Source organism: Mytilus californianus, unplaced genomic scaffold (assembly GCF_021869535.1).
Source record: "Mytilus californianus isolate M0D057914Y unplaced genomic scaffold, xbMytCali1.0.p SCAF_4, whole genome shotgun sequence".
Taxonomy (NCBI): Eukaryota; Metazoa; Mollusca; class Bivalvia; order Mytilida; family Mytilidae; genus Mytilus; species Mytilus californianus.
The window spans coordinates 18,764,580-18,779,402 of record NW_026262690.1 but is presented as its reverse complement, the minus strand read 5'-3'; the positions used below and the strand labels follow the sequence as shown (position 1 = coordinate 18,779,402).

General features: G+C 31.2%; 1 protein-coding gene across 1 annotated transcript in view; it reads right to left on the bottom strand.

The window, feature by feature from the left end:
- The window catches only part of LOC127737602 (uncharacterized), a 28,654-nt gene extending 20,052 nt beyond the window's left edge, over positions 1 to 8,602 (bottom strand). Inside the window, exons 1-4 of the mRNA XM_052248441.1 lie at positions 8,552 to 8,602; positions 4,696 to 4,751; positions 1,093 to 1,273; positions 385 to 690 (exon numbers count right to left, since the gene is read on the bottom strand). Of these exons, the coding sequence (XP_052104401.1) occupies positions 385 to 690; positions 1,093 to 1,273; positions 4,696 to 4,722 (514 nt within the window). The 5' untranslated portion in view covers positions 4,723 to 4,751; positions 8,552 to 8,602. The remainder of the gene's footprint in view (positions 1 to 384; positions 691 to 1,092; positions 1,274 to 4,695; positions 4,752 to 8,551) is intronic.
- Positions 8,603 to 14,823: the final 6,221 nt, after the last annotated feature.

Genomic DNA, 14,823 nt, shown 5'->3' with positions numbered 1-14,823 from the left:
AATCATTTTGTTTACGTTTTGTCAATTACCTTGCAACTAGACCGATAGAAACTTTTACAAGAAGAAATTATCAGCAAGACAAGATCTGCAAACAGGTCTTCTTATAGGAGTTATTGCGCTTAAATGAGGATTGTTTTACCCTTTTAGTGTGTTAAGCAATAGAAGATAGAAAGAATATGAAAACAGAAAAAACTTATTTATAAGCAAAACAAGATTAACAAAAAGATTTAGTCATGAATTATATTCTAGTCTGGAGATTATCTATAGTTGAAGATGAACATAGACGTAGTTGGGTCGGCAGGTAGGCAATTGCTTGTAGCATTTATCATAATGAAAATTTACAATGCCTTGAAGTAACAACACAAACATAAAGAGACTCTTTACCTGGGTTTAAACTGTGGTTTTCATTTCTACATATTTTTTTGTAACAGGAACAATCTTCCTCCGATGGTATACAGGAAAAGTTATTTTTGGGCGACTGTACAAAGGCGTATCCTTGAGTATAGTCACATCGACAAGTTCTGTCTAGATCACCAATCCTGTTATCACAAAGAACCTGGCCTTCCTCCATGCAATTATTTTTGAGGTACCAACAGTCTACAGTGCGATTCGATACGATATGGAATGGTTGGTATCGATCTTCACTACAAGGTCCGTAATGCAATCCTCCTTGAATCGTTGGTCGGTTGCCTACAATAGGTACATTAGAGGCTTTTCGTCATTTTACATACAATTAAAGTTGAAACATTTAGTTTCCAGTGTGTTGCCAAATTTTTGATAATTAAATGTGCGTTTTACTCTTTCATCTTAATATATATCAATATCTAAAAGTTTTATGTCTGAAGTAATGACTTACATCTCTGCATTAATACCCCATATAATTGTACAAATAAAGCCATAAAAACATGTATGTTTTTCATTGTGGTTTATTTGTTTGGGTATTTTTTGTGGCTGTCTAGTCCTTAATTAATTCACCATATGATTTGTTCAGGATTGTGATTTTCCTATAATTGTTTTCGAAAACATCTTGGTACAACCTTGAAAGGAAAAAAAATACAACATTGTTTTACAGATCCTGCTTATACTACTTACCTATTCTTATCAAAATTGGCTTTCGTAGGCATTTCATTTCATACTGTTTGCTAAAGAGATCCCAAGCACAATGGAATATTGGGGTTGATGCATTGCATACAACTTTTTCCTTCTCCCAGAACTGTAATTTTGAACAGTCAAAGTAAATACTGATGTTCGATTCTGCGAATACAGCTGATATCTACAACAAAATATTTTTCATCTAAACAAAATGAATAAGAAAAATTGGCATTTAGTCGGTTGTTATGAGGTAGGTCAACGTGTGCATTAAATCCTAACCAGATTATATTAATGTTATAACTGTCTTTGAAATCAATTCAAAATATCCTGTAATAGTTCCTGTGTGTCTTCATGATAGGTTAAGAGAAAGAGAGATAACTACTGTTCATTTTAAAACGAAAATTATTGGTTCAGCTTGCTCTAATAACATGTTTAAAGTAGAACATAATCAGTCAATAACATTTAAGGTAAAAATTATATTGCACCAGATGCGCATTTCAACATTTTATGTCCCTTCAGTAATACTCGAGCCAAAATATTTGAAAGTAAAAAAATTAATACAAACGTCAAAGAGCTGATAAAACCAAAAAGGACCAAAAGTATAGCTTAACCCAAACAAGTAATAGAGCAATGCAAGGGGGACACTTTCCTAAATTTAAAAGGATTTTAAAATTTAATAACAGACAATTCAAATAGAACAATATCCGTAATTTCATACTAGTACCGGGCTAACACTGAACCAACAGAAGTATCGACCCAATGGTAGTAATTACGTATACATTAACGGTACCAATTTTACTGCACCAGATGAGCATTTCGACAATTAATGTCTCTTTGTTGATGATCAAGGCCAAAATATTTTAAAGTTAAAAACATAATACAAACGTTGAAGATGGATAAAGCCAAACCCAGACAAGACATCAGAGTTATGTATGAGGGAGATACATTCCTATTTCAAACAAAATTATAACAAAAAAATTAGATATAATAATATCCGTATGTTCATGGCGGCATGCCAGTTTTGATGTACTGAATAAGATATGTTTTCGAAAATTACTATTTTATTACTTTTAGAGGAGATTTTATTAAAAACAGAAATTAAGCAAACACAACTGATTGGTTGATGTGTGCTTGATGTATAGTGATAAGTATTTAACGCTAATCAAATTGTATACTGTAAACATATTTTATTAAAGAAATCGTTATAATACATAGCTACAAGGGTAAACACATAAATACGCAATATACAAAAGATTCAATAATTGGGATTAGGAAACAAGAGCACTGCTCATATATAAATCCGTCTCCCTAAATTCGAAAATAAAATTACAAGCTATGAATACATGCTGAATAGCAAACGAATAAATATGTAACAAAATACAGTCAATGATTACAATAACAAAAGGAAAATTCATAAGAAAAAAATATATGGCAAAGGAAGGGGGTGAAAGGTGTTTTTAAAAAAATGAGAGTGTTATTAAAGAATGAAACAATATTTTTTATATAGGGGAGGAGTGATTAATAAGAATTATTTGATTGTGGATGTGAATCGATTGCTACTTATAATAAAGTTTTGCACAGCTGTGAATATCAGTATGTTTTGTTCTACTGTGAGTCTATCGGAGCCAAAAAGTAAGACATTAGTGGAAATTTTGATTGGAATCTGTAGGTTGTGAATGTGTCTTTGGCGAGGTACATTGAATATTTTGCATTTTAATAAATAGTGTTCCGTTGTTTCAGGGTCTACACAAACACACTTCGGGGATTGTATCAAGTTTCTGTCACAGAGGTGTTTGTTGAGTCCACTACAGTTCATTCTTATTCTCGCATGATATATTTGACCGGATCTGGAACCACAATAAGAAAATACCGACTTAATTTCACGGTTACTTTTAAAATTATTTTTGAAGGCGAGAAGGGACGGACTATTTTGTAGTTCAATTGTCTGCAAATTGTATATATGATGAGTTTATTGACAATACATCCAAAAGGTAAGATTTGTCATTACTGCTGGTGGTAATGGTAAGATAAATAAAGGCAACAGTAGTATACCGCTGTTCAAAAGTCATAAATCGATTTAGAGAAAACACATCCGGGTTAAAAATTAAAACCGAGGGAAACACATCAACTATAAAAGGAAAACAACGGAACAACAGAACCACTGAAGTGCAACAAAAACAAACGCCAACATACATAGAAACAAACTATTTGATAACAAGTGCCATATTCCTGACTTGCTACAGGACATTTTAAGAACAAATTTTGGGTTGAACCTGGTTTTATGGCCAACCAAACCTCCCGCTTCTATGGCAATGTTAAAAAAAATCGCTAAAATGACAACACTACATTTCAGAAATACAGCACATACAAACACAAGAACACTCAGCACAGAGAAACGCACAAACAAATAATATAATAGTCGTTACAACACGTAAACCGCAGAATAACAACGAACATCTTCTATTAACGACAGCACAAACAGTGACGTATTTTTTGTAACGAATATATAATCTTGAAATTCATACAATTATTTTCACAATACTAGTCCAAACAATTATCATGACTATGACGGTATTGAAAGGCTATTTTAAATAAATGCTGTGACGACGTCATAATTATTTGGACTAACGCAATACTTTATCCATGGAAAATGGAAATTAACTCGACTATATTGGCAAATAAGACACATGTGAAATGTACCGAAAACACAGAACTCAAACCACAAACAATAAGACATAACACAATATCCAACCGAAACCACAACATTATTTATATATATATATTAGCTATATATTGCTAATTCTTTACAATGAAAAGTATTGTAATCCTGACATCAATATTTACACTTCAAACGTACTATCGCAAGAACTAAATTGGTTGACCTCATTTGTTAAAATTTAGAAATAACTTTGATGGTGAACTTAAATCAGCTTCTCCTTGCACGTCTGAACAACAGTAACATATGAATATATGTTGCAAGAAACTGCTCGTTAAATACTGCCATTTTTGCTGATTTAAATAACAATTTTGAATTGATATTCATAATCATAAATATTCAATTAATTGTAAGCTATTAAATACTAAAATCTACTCCTCCATCTATTGCAATAGTTATAGCGACAGATCATTATAATAAGAAAAGTTCCCAAATAAATCAATACAGATGAAGCGGTTTATTCCGTACGTTCGTAGCAAATTTAAGTTTAAATTCCGAAAAAAAGCACAGTGTCCTTATCGACACATAAAAATAAGAATTTATACCGACATTCTGAGTCATATATTAGTTAAAGAGGAAGGATGATGTGTCTCAATTATTTTTACACTGCGGTAAATTAAAAAATAATTATATTCTTTTTTACATCCATACTGCTGTTTGGTTTGCTTTGACTAATGTGACAGCCACTGTATTAGATCTGACAAAGCAAGTACCATATGGATAATCTGTAAATGTAACTTTTTGTCTAAAATGATCTCTCCCGCGTTCATACAAAATGTTCTTTTGTCAACGCATTCAGACACAAATAAAATTATAAAAAAACATTCGATTCTTAATTATTTTAATAGTTATGGTACTTATAACTTTTCTAATCGATAGTTACTTACAAACGTAAGGATAGGAATACTTTGCATAATCTTGTGTTTACCATTCAATGATGATCCTGTAACGGTAAGTAATTGTATAATGTATCACTTATATATATATATATATATATATATATATATATATATATATATATATATATATATATATGTGTATTTATTTACTTATACTTAAAACATATTTAACTAGAAGAATTTCTTATCCCTTAAGTCATGCAATCATTCAATTAGAAATAATTGTAAACATTAATGAACTGAATGACATACGTAAATTTGTTGCATCTCAAAATAATACACACTATCAGTTACAAAATCACAAAAAGCCTCAAACATGAAAGAGGAAGAAAAACATTACGAGAATATTGTGTAACTATATGAGTTTAACCATCGTTCGGTTTACTGTCCTCTAAACATGTCGTTTTTCATTAGCTTAAGAGTTTTCTTCAAATATTTATATATACATACAACAATAATTTGCCATTAAACGGCAGTCTTGAACATTATCCTTAATTTGAAGCATCAGCATTTTACTGTTGTTACTTTTGTTATTTACTATAATTCAATGTAGTGTGTTTGATATAAAAACTATTAAATAAGGCTTATAATTTGTTACGTCAGACGCGCGTTTCGTCCACATAATACTCATGAGTAGCGCTAGATTCACAAATGTTGGAAGGCCAAATGAAATACGACGTTGAAGAGCATATATGTGATTATGTTGATTTAGTTTATCGGTTGTGATACCAAGTGTTTGGATTCCTTGTGTGTTCGTTTATATGGTTGTAGATGTAATTTTGAGAGCAATAGTTTGTTTGTTTTGAAGATCCGTTAACTGATGTTCCCTTTTTAAAGTAAAGCCTGGCTGGACTTAAACTGCATTTTGTGTTTTTTTTTTATTCTCGTTTTTAAAGATGATATCAAAATAAGTTTGGAAAATGTTTATGATGTTTAATCATGTAATATTTGTATTGTATTAACTGACACGGATAATACAGCTACTCAATAATAAGTGATTTAAACAGTGTCACTGAGGGGGGTAAATGTTCTCAAAATCCCCCAAAATATGAAAATTGGTTCAATCATGCATTAGAAATTTTCTAGGTACACAGATGTTTCAGTACTCTTAATAGATTGAGTTCTAAAAAATGGCTATATTCTCCAAAAGGATACAATGAACCTTGAACACAGTTTCAGTACATTGAACATTATGACTGTACTATTGGACGGTGTACATTGTGTGAACATAACTGGTGCATTAAAAATCTATGTGAACTTGATGGTACATGTCAAATATATCATCATACCATCTAAATTGGTGTACTTTAAACACCTTTAAAAACGTCCTGATAACTTATAAATACTCCACCTTGTTATACATCATTCCAGCTTAAAATATAATTGTGCATAAATATCTCTTAATGCAGAGGGCTTACCGAAACGTTAAACAGCATGTCTGATCTATATAAACAGGGTGTTGCTTGTCACTTTCTTTGAGTTCGGATGTAGATAACTTATTAAAATTAATAGACTATTGTTTAACGTAAATTTCAATACATTTGATTATAACTGATTTAAGCTTTTCAGTTAAAAATTGCCTTGTGACCTATAGTACCCTAAATCTACGTCACTTGGTCTCTGTTGGATAGTTGTCTTATTGGAAATCATACCACAATCTTCTTATTTTGATCTTGTAAGTGGGCATGGATTTACCTAAAATTTTAAAACAATTCATTTTGCATGTACGTTTTAAAATTCTTCAGGAATTTTTTATTTCAAACACATTAATTTGTTTGACCGAACTTCTATATGTGTTAATAGTTTATTGAGTGTCACTTTTCAATGAAAATATGTGATTTTTTTTTTATTCCCCACCTAGGGCATTATGATTTTCGGTCTGTGCGTCCGTTCGTCCGTTCGTCCGTCCATTCGTCTGTCCCGCTTCAGGTTAAAGTTTTTGGTCAAGGTAGTTTTTGAAGAAGTTGAAGTTCAATCAACTTGAAACTTAGTACACATGTTTCCTATGATATGATCTTTCTAATTTTAATGCCAAATTAGAATTTTGTCCCCAATTTCACGGTCCACTTAACATAGAAAATGATAGTGCGAGTGAGGCATCCGTGTACTATGGACACATTCTTGTTGGTAATTAATTGGTTATAAGTAAGTCCTCGATGTTCTATATTCTAAAAGACTAAAAAATGTAAATATTATATTTTTGGTTCATAATCTGGATCTGATGGAGTTGTCTTCCAGTGTCTTTTCAATTTTTCATGTTCCTTAAGTTTATTACAAGAATTATAGATATGAATCGTTTAATCCTTTGTTTCATATATAAATTTGTGTTTGTTATGTTATGAATGATGACAACTTCTTGGCTGTTGGATCCTTGATTGGTAACACATAAGGCATTGGTGATGTTAAATCTTCTTCGCCCTAAGGTGTTTACTTAATTGGCACACTTTATGATTTTTATGATTGAAGCGTTTTTATGATTTTTCTTTTATTAACAATAAGGTCAAAATTGATATACTGATTCAGAAATAGCTGCTGTTAAGCTATTAGTTGATTAGCATTGGTTTCTTTTTGAAAGATTTGAAAGAAACAGACTATAGTCAATACTTACACTTCACTGTTCCATAGTTATCTTCCATCGTAAATAGAATTCACCGTAAAATGAAATAATGACCCCTATGAAATATTGTCCGCAAACAAAATTTCATTGACAATATTGTCTGCAGACAATATTTTATGATGAAATACTGTCCAGGACAATACTTTTTTATGAAATAGCGTCCTTCTTTATACAATTTTGTCAGGTTTCAGTGTGAATTTATGTCCATGACAATATTTCCTAATCAAAGTATGTCTTCCCTGAGGATTTATAAGCCATGAAATTGCGAGAGTGTATGAAATCTTGAAAAGTAAGTGTATGATCGTGAACTGCTGCAGTCAATTATTTCTCATCTGTTGTGCACAAGCATGAAGCATGCACACATTTATATTCATAATTGAAAATATTTTGTAAAGCAAGTATTTAACATTAGGAACAAACATAAATTATATCATAAGCTAATTTCAAATTTGAAATTTATAAATTATTAAAGTAAAATATGTTAATTTTACCATATCATACAGTTTAAATATTTGTAAAGTACTGACAATCATTTATAATATATGTTTGTTATTATCGATAATATAAAACATTTTATTAATACCATTGTCCGAAATATTAATTTTGATAACCTCCCATTCATAACACAAAATTTCATGCCACTCCATTCATGAAATATTATCTCAATATACATAAAATATAACTTTGGATAACCTCACTTTATGAAATATCGTCCAATAAGACATTTCATAAATTTCATATGAAATTTTGTCCTTCTCTGGACATTTTTTCAAAGATTGGGACAAAATATCATGATACTTGATCATGAAATATTATCTTAGGGGACAATATTTCATTGGAAAATATTTTGCTTTAAACTTGAGTTTCCCTCGTTGAATATAAACGTTTGAGTCTTAAGCGAAATTATTTGCAAGCTATTTTGTCACTTGAAATCACTATTAACAAATGGTAAACCATGTTTAATATTCCATTCATGTAACAGGAACTGTTGATACCAATATTTGAATCAAATATAAAAAGTAAAGAAATAAAAGAATAAGGTATAGTTGAATTAATCAATTATGTGAACTTTCCATTTTTTTTTTTTATTTATATTTCATGACCTTCGAATTCATCGACCTTCTTTATTTTTGTTATTCCACTTCTAGTATCATTAAGGATATAAAGTATACATGATCATACATGGGCGATTGATATATATCTATATGTACAACACGAATTACTTACATTTAACCAAATTTCAAAAGCTTTCGTGACCTATTTGTGGGATTGTAAAAGGAAGTAATATGTCGGAGTGAGTGTAAAACCAGTATGGTGGGACTGGATGTGGGATAAAGTTTGTGGGAAGAAATGAAAGGAATAGATATTTCATATTCTTCTTCCATTAATTTGCATTCTACTTCTGGTGTATTATCAAAATAGATATTTAAAAAGCGTGTACAAACCATTATAGAAATGGAGAATATGTTTATGGATATTTCTTGCAAAATATTTGTATATAATTTATCCTATTTGAATTCGAATGCAAAGTAATGTCACTGTTAATCAACTATACGGACAAACTTATATTATGGGAATTTAACTCTCCGACAATTTGTTCTAATTTTTGACATCATGTTTTTCAATTTTTTTTGTTATAAAAAGTATAGCAGTTGTCAGTGCGCTCCATACAAAAAGGCACTAAACCCATTGCATTACAATTTCAATTCCAATTGTGTATTAGAGACCATTGGTAAAATTTAAACCAGATTCCCGATTGGCTTAGTTCAACGGTGGTATGACGGGGACTTTGGCATCGCAAGTCATGAACAACAAAGAAAATTGTTACCTAAATCACTTAATAGTGAATTGTCCAGTATAGAGCAAACGAACCTTAACTGGAACGTTATCTGGATGAATATTACATGGTTGGAAATGCATTCATATACGCTACACTGTATAACGAACACACGGTTTCTAACGCTTTGGAGAAGCCAGTGGTTGTGGACATTTTATCATCTTTTCATGACAAATCTGATGTTGTATCAACAGATAAAGCTGTCACTAGTGAAGCAGGAACTGCTTACAATTCTTGAACCCTTGAGTTCACCCCCGATTTCAGTGGACCTCTTGTTGCTCACTCTTCTGTTTCTGTTTTGTGGAATGTTGGTTTTTGTTTTCCTTTTTGGCCATGCTGTTGTTTTTCTTCGACTTAAGGAATTATGTTGCCCCTTGGTATCTTCTCTCTCCATTTTCCTAAGTCTATATCATTATTTCGAATGTCTCACAAAGGGACATGTAATTCAAAGAAAATCTGGGCTTCCCACACACCGCCTCATAATTATTCACGGAAACGATCAAAATCTCTATTCTTTATTTTGCGGCTATCAACACTTCACAACATTATTATAAGGCTAGTCTAGATGTTTCATTAAACGTATCTCTAAGATTCTTTCTACCAATATTTCTAGTTAAGTGTGTTCACCAACATAACTGGAACACGGTTTCCAATTCAAACTACATCTGTTTTGTTTTCAATCTGATGAAATACAAAAAATCTTTTATTAAAACTTAGACTTCAATCAAAACCATATTTCATTAATGATATAAAAACATGGATTATGACCTTGAATTGGGATCTATTACAAACCTGAATTTAATTTCTCTCACTGTCTTTTAATTTCGCACTAGTAACAAACCTTGCACCCTAGATTAGTGTTTCCATATTTTACTTGATATGTTCCGCGCATGGATGTTCACATTATACGGATATTGTTACCAGAGGTGTCCCTGTAACGCAAAAAACTCATAGTACATGGTTCAATTTATACAATGGTAAAAATATGTACACAATGATTATCAAAATCAGCACGAAAACAGAGCAACATATCATATTGAAGGCATTTCAAGAAAATGGGGTTTTATGTACAACTCTTAATCTGTAAATATGAAATTAAAGTGACAAATAAATAGATGTAAACTCTATAACTACAAAAGTCGGTATTCATGTGTAAGGGGGTTCAACTGTTATGCTCTCGTCGACTTATTCCTTTCGTCTTATTAAGAAGACATTGAAAAGGGTTTCTCAAGAAGATTTACAAGAAGTTAGTATATTTTTTACTTTACGTTAGCTCTATGGATGATTTTTACCACTCAATCATTGAATGAAAAACTGATCAAAGAAAGTGACTTAATCATATCTACCCATTTGAATCGAAAGACAGTTATGAAAGTTTCATACCTTTATTTTTACCAAGAAATAAAGATTGAGGGTCGATAGAAATCGTTACTTTACAATAAAAGAATTGTCAGTTTTTGTTACTGATCAATATTCTTTTTCTGTTCAGTGTTTGGTGGGGTGACGATTGTCTCTTATTATCTTTTAGTAATGGTATGTAATGCCCTTCCTTAACTTACAATTAACGTTGTCACCTTTACTATGATATACCCTTGGTTCAGTAGGTTCCATGTAAACAGCAACCATTTTGCCAAGAAAATCCTGATAGAAAACACAACCTGGAACATCGTTTCAAACTCAATATGTGTATGCATGCTATGCTAGAACGTTAAAGTTCCTACTTAAAACGGTTCCTTTTTAATCCTAAAATGTGCTTCTCAACCAACTCTTCCTGTCAAAGTTTTAGAGGAAAGTCTAAAGATCCTGTTGTACACATGTTATCCATGTTTAATAGCTACCAAGTTTAATGGAAATGAAAGAAGTTTTCAATAGGGAATATTTAATACTCTATTCTAGGTTTTTTTTTCAAGAATATTCATTTCGAAATCGTCGTAAAAATAGCTATATATAGGTATACAAAATGTTCAACATTATCCAAAAATCTCTAATGCGAATAGGTATGCAAACTTCATTTCACTGCCATGATCAGGGTACGAATTTCTAACAGTGTCATTCGGCAGAATCATTCTAGAAAATACCAATACTCATGCAAGTGGCCCCAACCACCACATTAAATTATAGTCTCTTTATTCTATGCATTTAAATGTTTGAAGAATATTTTTATTGTTGTTTTAAAATATCTGAAACAATTCCTAAAGCTGTTTATCCGTCATTTGCATAAAGTGAAGGACCCTGATTTAAACTGTATCATAATAAATTTCAAACCAATTACATGAGATACAAATATATCAATAAAAACTGGTTGTTGCCTACTTTTTTAACTTTGGAATCTGCATTATTGGATTTTAAAAATATTTTCATTTAAAGTAAATCTAGTTATATCAATAAAAAATAAGTACCAGGTATTCACAGCTAGAACTTTCCAAAATTATTGTAACATAAGTTTTAAAACTCTACGACAAGACATGTACACTTGACAAATAATTTCTAAAAAAATGATTTTCTATTTATATATTTGCTTGCAAGTTACCTTATATCTGAACAAGTGGTGCTTTTGATGATGCTAGATGTTCTTTATATTCATCAGAAATCTTATTAATTTTTTCATTTCTAAGAGCGATCCTTACCTTAAATGTGATGGTTAGTTTCGTTTTCTACTATGGAGTTAATGTATCTATTTCAGTACATCTAACGAATATATAATCTAACATACTCTTGACTTCAAGAGTTGTGTGATAAGTGTTTATGGCAGGTCTTTATACGAAAGGCAAAGATACTGGGTTATTAAAACTATTAAACAAACATATCTACGCATCTGTTAATTGACATTGACAAGAATAAATATCTGGATAATTAAATAAAAACTATTCAGAGCTGTTACACTAAATTACTTATGTCAAAAGTTTGGTAGTTTTGTCAATTAGGAATAACATGAAAGAGAAGGAGTTTAAATTTAAAACAGTACCTTTGTATTTAACTGTTTGTTTATCATAATAGAACTGTATTGTACCAGTACACTTACTTGACAACAATGCCCAAACTGCCGAAGTAATCTTACAAAATTAATGACATACATAGTTGAGTATAAAAGCTTTAAATTAGATATATAACCCATTTTTTCTCAGTTTATTTGTGTAAGTTACATAGACAAGAGGCTCTCAAGAGCCTGAATCGCTCACCTGTATTTCAGAGGAGAAGATTTTTAAATGTTAGCAAACTTGATGAACAAATTGTGTAAAATTGTCTTTAAAAGGCAATAACTCCTTAAGGGGTCAATTGACAATTTTGGTCATTTTAACTTTTTTGTAGATCTTACTTTACTGAACATTATCGCTGCTTACAGTTTATTTATATATCTATAATAATATTCAAAATAATAACAAAAAACTGCAATATTTTGTTAAAACTACCAATTCGGTGGCAGCAACCCAACAATGGGTTGTTCGATTCGTCTGATAATTTCAGGGCAGATAGATCTTGACCAATTAAACAATTTTACCCCATGTCACATTTGCTCTAAAAGATTTAGTTTTTGAGATATAAGCCAAAAACTGCATTTGACCCTTATTTTCTATTTTTAGCCATGGCGGCCATGTTTGTCGATGGATACAAACTTCGGATACAATTTATAAACAAGATACCCTAAGGAATATTTAGTTAAAGTTTGAAGGTAATTGGCCCAGTAGTTTCAGAGGAGAAGATTTTTTAAATAGTTAACGACGACAGACGACAAAAGACGACGACGACAGACGACGGATGACGACGGACGCCAAGTGATGGCATAAGCTCACATGGGGCCCTTCAGGCCCCGGTGAGCAAACAAGGGAAAAATTGGGAACTATAATTCAGTGTATGTAGATTACGTGACAAAGTCAGCTACATACTAGTTCATGGGACAATGACATAGGAAACAATTAGAACAAGTTCAAAACTTTTCAAAAATGATAAAAGTCACATAATTTACATAGAAATTGTCAAACCAAAATATTGAAATCATATCGTCAAATACACATGATGACATACAATACTGCTTAGTATGAATTTTTTCTGGCAAACTGTCTAAGAGGAGTTGTGTTCAAAAGTGTCATTGACTCATTCTGTTTCAACTTTAACAATTCAAAAAAAACAGTCAAAGTCTCACAACTCCCAAAAGAATTGTGAAATCAAAATGACAGTATAGTATGGTCAAGAATATGACAAATAATCCTACCAAGTATATATTCTTTTGCAGATATGATCAGTGAAGTATTACAGTAAGAAAAATAAAGGAAGCTCATTACTGTCCCCTGCAGTAAGTGTGGTGGGGGGCAATAAAATAAATAATTTTTGTCTCCTTTCTGACACAACAGGTGAAACTAGTGTAGCAGGATCCGCTTACCATTCCGGAGCACCTGAGATCACCCCTTTTTGATGGGGTTCTTGTTGCTCAGTCTTCAGTTTTCTTTGTTGTGTTTTGTATACTGTTGTGGTTTATTTTTTTTATCATTTTTCGTTTTTTGCCATAGCTTTGTCAGTTCTTTTTCGACTTATGAGTTTGATCATCCCTTTGGTATCTTTCGCCTCTATTACATCTTATCTCAGTATGATTTTACCTGTATCAATAACACTATTCAGCAAAAACAAAACAAATAAAGATCAAATTATCTTTCTTTTATTATATCCTATAGTTAAAATCATACTTCTATATTATATTGCTATATATTGATAACATTTAGTATAAGTTTTTACCAATTTATTGTATCTATATTCCTACAGTAAAACACTTTTAAGTAATGAAAATATGTTAATCTAAATCTTGATATCATGTGCATATCAAACCAATCTATTTGTTTGTCTGCAACAGCAAGAAATAAAACCATATATTCTCATAATGTCTTATCTTCAAAAATGTGTATTTGGTGAAGGAAAACCTATTATAATTTGCAGAAAAAGCTTTTCCTTTAAGGTTCCACTAAAGTCAAAATATAGGACACTTCATAAACATCTAAACTTTGCCTGTATTTTTCAACCTATAATGAGTTAAGTCATAAACTATGAGAACATATGTTCATTTAAACATACTTAACATATACACACTGTGAAAATTGTAAATAAACTTGAAATTGTTATGCTGTGGCCAAACCGGTTCTTGGGGTGAACACTAAATTTTCAAAAAAATCTAGAAGCCTGCGAGACGACTTAATTTGCTTAAAATAGGTATGGACGAATACTGTTATATCTAATGCAGGGCAAGCGCATGTTGATTTGTCACATACATAAGTTTAAATGGCATATTTGTCCAATTTCTGTATTGTAACTTCGATATTTGTTCACCTAGATACATGAAATTAACTGAAACTCGAAAATCAATACATTTTCTGAAAAATCAACATGCGCTTGCCCTGCATTAGATATAACAGTATTCGTCCATACCAATTCTAAACAAATAAAGTCGTCTCGCAGGGCTCCAGTTTTTTTTGAAAATTAAGTGTTCACCACAAGAACCGGTTTGGCCACAACATAACAATTTCAAGTTTATTTACAATTTACACAGTGTGTATATGTTAAGTATGTTTAAATGAACATATGTTCTCATAGTTTATGACTTTACTCATTATAGGTTGAAAAATACAGGCAAAGTTTAGATGTTTATGAAGTGTCCTATACTTTGACTTTAGTGGAA